Genomic DNA, 7,917 nt, shown 5'->3' with positions numbered 1-7,917 from the left:
TAAATCAGGCCAAGGGCCCATCAAATCCAGTATCCTGTTCTCACAGTGGTGCCTGTGGGAAACCAGGGAGCAGGATCTGAGCACAAGAGCATCTCTCCCCTCCTGTGGCATCCAGTAAGTGAGAAGCAGCACTATCTCCAGCCGCACACAGCTGAAGGAGGAAGCCCTTGTTCTCTTACTTTCCTTCGTGTGTTCCTACTCTCCCTTTTTAGGAGCTCTCGACGCCACCCATTTCCGCACAGGAATCTCTCTTCGGATCCCGCCGATCCCGCCCCGAGGGGAGATCCGAAAGCCTCGCTGCTCGCCACGCCTTCCCCCTGCCCCCCTGCGGAGAAGAGGAGCCTGGATCATAGGTTGGGAAGAGCTTGCGTGCGCTCATAACACCGCCTGACTCCGCCCCTGCAAAGTTCGGCGAAAGAGGAAGAAAAGCGCCGGGCGCGCTCCGGGCAGTGGGTGACCCCTTTCGGAAGCAGGAGGGCGAAAGGAAAGAGAAGAAATCGAGGGGATCGCTCCCCGCGGGGCGCAGCGTACACCATCTGGGGGATCTCTCCAGCTCGGGGAGAGGAGACGGTGGAGAGGGATCGGGTCCCTTCCCCGCCGCACGTCGATCTTTTTGGAGCCGATGAAGTGGTGCCCCCACTAGCGCGGGCTGGCTGCTTCCAGGTTTCCCCCTCGGCATCCCTGCAGAGAGAAAGAGTCGCCCAGGTAGGTTTTTCCCTAGGGTAGAAACTGACTACGGCCTCCTGCTTCCTTCCCGTTGCGCTCGGGGGAAGCGAGAGGGGGAAGGGGAGGCGCACAGGAAAATGAAACCAAGTTTGTACCTCTGTGTGAGCGCGCGCGCGCGCAAACTTCATTTGGAGGGTTTCAGCAAATCGTTCCCCCTGGTGAATCCCATGATTTCAAGAGGCGGCTCGCTGAATGGGGGCGGGGTGACTGGTGGTGGTGGGAACTCCATTTCCTTCCCATTATTAGTCACCATCCGGATCCTAAGCTAAGCGCTTCCCTCTGCTTATTGTGTGGCTAGGAGTGCAGTCGGGTGCCTTCTTGGGTTTTGCTCAAAAGTTTTAACCGTACACAATCTCGCTCTGCTTTTGAGGATGTGGAGTTGGAGAGGGGTTTGGGCGTGAGGGAAATGAAATCCACTTAGCAGACGACTTAAAAGGTAAAGGGACCCCTGACCATTCGGTCCAGTCGTGACCAACTCTGGGGTTGCACGCTCATCTTGCATTATTGGCCGAGGGAGCCGGCGTATAGCTTCCAGGTCATGTGGCCAGCATGACAAAGCCGCTTCTGGCAAACCAGAGCAGCACATGGAAATGCCGTTTACCTTCCCGCTGTAGCGGTCCCTATTTATCTACTTGCACTTTGACGTGCTTTTGAACTGCTAGGTTGGCAGGAGCTGGGACCGAGCAATGGGAGCTCACCCCGTCGCAGGGATTCGAACTGCCGACCTTCTGATCAGCAAGCCCTAGGCTCTGTGGTTTAACCCACAGCGCCACCTGCGTCCAGGTGCAGACGACTTAGGCTCCTTCAAACTCGTATTTTGCTGCACTTAAACATCTTTCTTCTTTGGCGATCACTCCTATCCGAGTAGGGACACGGGTGACGCTGTGGATTAAACCACAGAGTCTAGGGCTTGCCGATCAGAAGGTCGGCAGTTCCAATTCACTGGGTGAGCTCCCGTTGCTCGGTCCCAGCTCCTGCCAACCTAGCAGTTCGAAAGCATGTCAAAGTGCAAGTAGATAAATAGGTACTGCTCTGGTGGGAAGGTAAACGGCGTTTCCGTGTGCTCCTCTGGTTCGCCAGAAGCAGCTTTGTCATGCTGGCCACATGACCTGGAAGCTGTACGCAGGCTCCCTTGGCCAATAACGCAAGATGAGCGCCACAACCCCAGAGTCGGTCATGACTGGACCTAATGGTCAGGGATCCCTTTCCCTTTACCTTCCTAGCGGAGTAAGATTGTCTTCCATAAACACGGTTTTAACAGTGAGTCCATAAGTGACTGTGGAGGCCAATTCTGGATCCACACGTCCTTCCACAGTGGGGACATAGGTTTCCAGATGTTGATCACGGTGATGGTTTGCCAAGCGTGTCTTCCTCTTAGCACATTTCCCCCTTTCGTCCTGAGTTCGAGCATCTTCAAAACCCACGACACCTTTGGTAAAGGCTGTTCTTCAATTGGAGCACTCGCAGGCCAGTGTTTCCCAGTTGTCAGTGTTTATACTACATTTTGGGGGGATTTGCCTTGGGAGAGTCTTTGAACCTCTTTTGTTGACCACCAGCATTACACTTACCATTTTAAAGTTTGGAATACAGTAGTTGCTTTGGAAGACGATCATCAGGCATCTGCACAACATGACCAGTCTAACGAAATTGATGTTGAAGAATCATTGCTTTGACACTGGTGATCTTTGCTTATTCCAGTACACTAGCATTAGTTGGCCTGTCTTCCCAGGTGATATGTACATTTTTTCTGAGACACTGTTGATGGAATTTTCCAAGGAGTTGGAGATGGCGTTTATAAGTGGTCCATGTTTCACAAGCATACAGTAAGGTTGGTAGTAAACAAACATTTGTAAACAAGCCTTTTGGTTTCCCTGCAAAAGTCCCGGTCCTCAAACACTCTGCACTTCAATTGGGAGAAAGCTGCCTTGGAATCTAGTTTTTTTAATACCTTTTTTTTAAAAAAATCAAGGCATGCCGGTGGATAGGGGAGGAGGAGGCTGTGAAATGATTGATTCCTACAATTTCCATAATCCCAGAATTTCCTGCCTATTTTTCACCTTGCCCATCCTTGGTCTTTAACGAAAGGGTGAAAGATGTGTGATAGTGGGCACTTATCTGATCCTAGGCATCTCTGCCTGGGATCTGCCTTTAAATCACTTTACCATTGTGTGGATGGATCCCACTGAGGGGGCTGCATATCCTGTACTTAGCAGTCCTATTTTTTGCATGTGTTAAATGTAGGTGGATTCAATTGGACATGCACCAATCCAAGTACCTGGCTGATTTCTAACACTGAGTGCAAGGTGGCAGATATGGTTCTCTTCCTTCCCATTTTATCCTCACAGCCAATTCCGTGAGGTGGGTTAAGTTGAGACTGTGACCAGCCCTGGGTCACCCAGTGAGTTTCATGGCTGAGCAGGGATTTGAATCCTCGTCGCCCAGGTCTTAGACCAACGCTCTAACCACTATGCAACACAGTCTCTCTCTTGAGAGGCATGCTGGTCCTGCGTGTCCTTTCCGTTCTTCTCCAAAAGCTTTCCCCTATCCCCCTGAAGATGAGGAATCTGAGTCCAGGACCATGATGTCTCCTTCTGTTCTATTTGCTATAACAGAAATCTTTTCCCCAAGCCTGATTTCAGTAGCGGGGAAGTGAGCTTGCAGGTGCTGGGGGAGGCCTTTGGGGGTGCAAGTGCGCCCAATGGGTACCAAGCTGATGACCCATATAAGGCAGATTATTTATGTTTCTCCACTGTTGTTGCAACTATTGTGATTTTGAGTGTGAATGAATTTGTGAATGAATTTGTAAAACCAAATAAAAATCATTTTACAAAAAAAAATGTTTAGTTTATATAACATTGGGAAGATATTTAAAAGCCTGGGAACATAGAAGTCTTTTGTCTGCCATTAAGGTGGGTGATGACCTGGCCTCTTACTGGAGACCATTTCTCAAACAGGAAGCCACCATTAAAAATGCCCTTCCCTTGCAGACACCCTCAATTTTTTCAGAATATAGACTCTCAAGGGAAGGTTCTTCACAGATTTTCCCTTCTGCTCCACAAGATGTCACATATTGGCCAGACCAAAAGCAGCATGAAGGACACTGCTTGTTACCTGTGCACACTTACCTGAGAGTAAGCCACCTTGAACACTCTGGGATTGGTTTCTGACTAAACGTGACTCCTACAGTCACCTTCATGCCATCCTTAGGTCTGCACATCTTTCTCCGTGGCCTTTTGGCCATCGTGTCCTGTGGCAGTGGCAAGACAGACCACACAATGCTTTCTCTTCTGTTTTCACATTGCAGGCCCTGGAATTTCTCTCGTATGAATTGCTGGAGCGCCCCGCGAGCCGCAAACATGTCCTTGGACGACATTCAGATGAACTCGGAGGACTTTTTGCAAAAAGAGCAGCTGGACGCCGGTGGGTTTGGAATGGTTTCGTTGTGTTACCACAAGAGGCATGGGCTTGTGGTGCTGAAAACGGTGTACACGGGGCCTCAGCGCACAGAGTAAGTTGGTCAGAGGGGAGATCCTTTGCAGACAAGAGAGAGCAGTCTAGAGCTACCTGCCACTGAGCTCCTGCCGGTTTCTGATTGGATAGGCTCCTCCCTCAACTTTCCCAGGGTTTTGCTTACCCATAGATCTGTGCGGCAAGAACAAAAGAAGAGCCTGGCTGGATCAAACCAAATGACCATCATCACCAGTCAGATGCCCGTGGGAAGTCCACACACAGCTCATGAAGGCAATGGCCGTCTCCCACTCTTTATTTCCCAGCTTCAACAAGTAAAGGTTCCTTTGGGCTCAGATCATCACAGAGAGGGCTGCCTCCTAGTTAGCCTCCACGGCTGATGGTACCTCTGCTCCAGATCTGAGTGGAAACTCGACGGATCAGAGCTATAGCTCAGTTGGTAGAGCATGAGACTGTTAATCTCTGGGTCGTGGGTTCAAGCCCCCCCCCAATTGGGCAAAAGATTCCCGCATTGGAAGAGGTTGGACTAGATCAGTGTTTCCCGACCTTGTGCCTCCAGCTGTTTTCGGACTACAATTCCCATCATTCCTGACCACTGGTCTTGCTAGCTAGGGATGATGGGAGTTGTAGTCCCAAAACATCTGGAGGCACAAGGTTGGGAAACACTGGACTAGATGACCCTTGGTTCATAGAATCATAGAGTTGGAAGGGACCCCGGGGGATCATCTAGTCCAACCCCTGCAATGCAGGTGTTCCTAATGGGGATCAAACCTGCAACCTTGGTGTTATCTTCTCTAACCAGCTGGGCTATCCAGCTTGCATTCTATGATTCTGTTAAATCCTTCTCTGTAGGGCTCCTTGCTATAGCAGTGGTCCTTATCTGATGCTGGCCGCAGCAGCACACTGGGCAGCTGGGTGTGGGGGAGGCTGCCATTTCCCACAATGCCTTGGGGCAACCCATTGATGGGGCATTGTGAGAAATTAAAATGGTGTGTTCAGTAGACCCAACTGCCCAACACAAATGCCAGTGGGGGGTTAAAAAGGGGGGCCGGGCCCAGACATCAGTGTGGGTCCTGGCAGTTGCCCATGCATGCTACTTGTTAACGCCAGGCCTGACTGGATTATATGTCATTAGATCATTTGGTTGCTCCTGGGTGTGACTGTTTAGTAGTTCTGCCTGTCATTCTGTCACCTTGCACACTCTAAAAGAAAACCACCTGTGCGTTTTAAATTTTAATTCATATTTTTAAAATGTGTTATCCCGCTGTTCTAAATTTGGGAAGCACTAGCCTGCAGTTCCCAGCCAGAGTGCTATGCAAATGATTGATTGAATGAATAATTAGTAATAACAATGCTAACTACCGGTAATCACCACTCAGACACAAGGCAGGATTTCACCCAGCAAGGCAGTTGCCATTTCATTGGCAGATTATGCTGCAGCTTGAGCTATGCATTTTGGAGAGTTCAGGTGAAGAAGTTGACATTTCTGCCTGTCACCTTATCTTTAGTCTATAGCTCTATTCCTTTCTCGGCAGTCACACACACTGGTAATCCCATAGTACCTGTTTTCACCCCCCCAGGTGTAACACGTCCCTTCTCGAAGAAGGCAAGATAATGCTCAGACTAAACCATGAGCGTGTGGTGAAGCTACTGGGCATCATTTTGGAAGATGGCAACTACTCCCTGGTGATGGAATATGTACGCAAAGGAAACCTGATGTCCGTACTAAAGGCAGTGAGTAGAGAGCACGGTTGATACTCTGGGAATAAGCCAGGCGGTAATTTTTGAGATTGTACCACAACCTTGGAAAATTGTATTCAAACGTTGTTGGTCATCTCGGGTCTGTTTCCATCAACATCTTTTTTTTGTCCGTTCCAGTGAAACCGTTTTCATCATTGGTTTGGACCTGGATCAGGTCTAAGACCTGCTAATAGTGAATGTTAGGGACACACTAGCACTGAGTTCTGCAACTCATAAATGTGAGTGTTTGCTCTGTATGGGGAGATCATGATTTCTGCACCATTGAACCTCCTGTTCATAATTTGCACTGTAAATGGAGCAGTCTTGCATAGATTGTTGTTGTTCTTTAGTCGTTTAGTCATGTCCGACTCTTCGTGACCCCATGGACCATAGCACGCCAGGCACTCCTGTCTTGCACTGCCTCCCGCAGTTTGGTCAAACTCATGTTCGTAGCTTCGAGAACACTGTCCAACCATCTCGTCCTCTGTCGTCCCCTTCTCCTAGTGCCCTCCATCTTTCCCAACATCAAGGTCTTTTCCAAGGATTCTTCTCTTCTCATGAGGTGGCCAAAGTATTGGAGCCTCAGCTTCACGATCTGTCCTTCCAGGGAGCACTCAGGGCTGATTTCCTTAAGAATGGATAGGTTTGATCTTCTTGCAGTCCATGGGACTCTTAAGAGTCTCCTCCAGCACCATAATTCAAAAGCATCCATTCTTCGGCGATCAGCCTTCTTTATGGTCCAGCTCTCACTTCCATACATCACTACTGGGAAAACCATAGCTTTAACTATACGGACCTTTGTAGGCAAGGTGATGTCTCTGCTTTTTAAGATGCTGTCTAGGTTTGTCATTGCTTTTCTCCCAAGAAGCAGGCGTCTTTTAATTTCATGACTGCTGTCACCATCTGCAGTGACCAAGGAGCCCAAGAAAGTAAAATCTCTCACTGCCTCCATTTCTTCCCCTTCTATTTGCCAGGAGGTGATGGGACCAGTGGTCATGATCTTGGTTTTTTTGATGTTGAGCTTCAGACCATATTTTGCGCTCTCCTCTTTCACCCTCATTAAAAGGTTCTTTAATTCCTCCTCACTTTCTGCCATCAAGGTTGTGTCATCTGCATATCTGAGGTTGTTGATATTTCTTCCGGCAATCTTAATTCCGGCTTGGGATTCATCTAGTCCAGCCTTTCGCATGATGAATTCTGCATATAAGTTAAATAAGCAGGGAGACAATATACAACCTTGTCGTACTCCTTTCCCAATTTTGAACCAATCAGTTGTTCCATATCCAGTTCTAACTGTAGCTTCTTGTCCCACATAGAGATTTCTCAGGAGACAGATGAGGTGATCAGGCACTCCCATTTCTTTAAGAACTTGCCATAGTTTGCTGTGGTCGACACAGTCAAAGGCTTTTGCATAGTCAATGAAGCAGAAGTAGATGTTTTTCTGGAACTCTCTAGCTTTCTCCATAATCCAGCGCATGTTTGCTATTTGGTCTCTGGTTCCTCTGCCCCTTCGAAATCCAGCTTGCACTTCTGGGAGTTCTCGGTCCACATACTGCCTAAGCCTGCCTTGTAGAATTTTAAGCATAACCTTGCCAGCGTGTGAAATGAGCGCAATTGTGTGGTAGTTGGAGCATTCTTTGGCACTGCCCTTCTTTGGAATTGGGATGTAGACTGATCTTCTCCAATCCTCTGGCCATTGCTGAGTTTTCCAAACTTGCTGGCATATTGGGTGTAGCACCTTAACAGCATCATCTTTTAAAATTTTAAATAGTTCAGCTGGAATATCATCACTTCCACTGGCCTTGTTATTAGCAATGCTTTCTAAGGCCCATTTGACTTCACTCTCCAAGATGTCTGGCTCAAGGTCAGCAACCACACTACCTGAGGTGTACGAGACCTCCATATCTTTCTGGTATAATTCCTCTGTGTATTCTTGCCACCTCTTCTTGATGTCTTCTGCTTTTGTTAGGTCCTTACCATTTT

At 48.5% G+C, this 7,917-nt stretch overlaps 1 protein-coding gene across 3 annotated transcripts in view; it reads left to right on the top strand.

Moving 5' to 3' along the window:
* Nucleotides 1-351: 351 nt before the first annotated feature.
* Nucleotides 352-7,917, top strand: part of RIPK1 (receptor interacting serine/threonine kinase 1) — a 29,496-nt gene continuing 21,930 nt past the window's right edge. For 2 of the 3 annotated variants that reach the window (XM_035126375.2, XM_035126374.2), the window contains exons 1-3: nucleotides 352-705; nucleotides 4,031-4,234; nucleotides 5,775-5,928. In XM_035126375.2, coding sequence (XP_034982266.1) covers nucleotides 4,050-4,234; nucleotides 5,775-5,928 — 339 coding nt within the window. In that variant the 5' untranslated portion in view covers nucleotides 352-705; nucleotides 4,031-4,049. Of the gene's footprint in view, nucleotides 706-4,030; nucleotides 4,235-5,774; nucleotides 5,929-7,917 lie in introns of those variants that run through there. The other variant, XM_060277995.1, reaches the window with a different exon arrangement.

This window comes from Zootoca vivipara, chromosome 8 (genome assembly GCF_963506605.1).
Source record: "Zootoca vivipara chromosome 8, rZooViv1.1, whole genome shotgun sequence".
NCBI lineage: Eukaryota > Metazoa > Chordata > Lepidosauria > Squamata > Lacertidae > Zootoca > Zootoca vivipara.
Note: the sequence above shows the minus strand (reverse complement) of the source record. Positions and strands in the feature narration are given on the sequence as shown.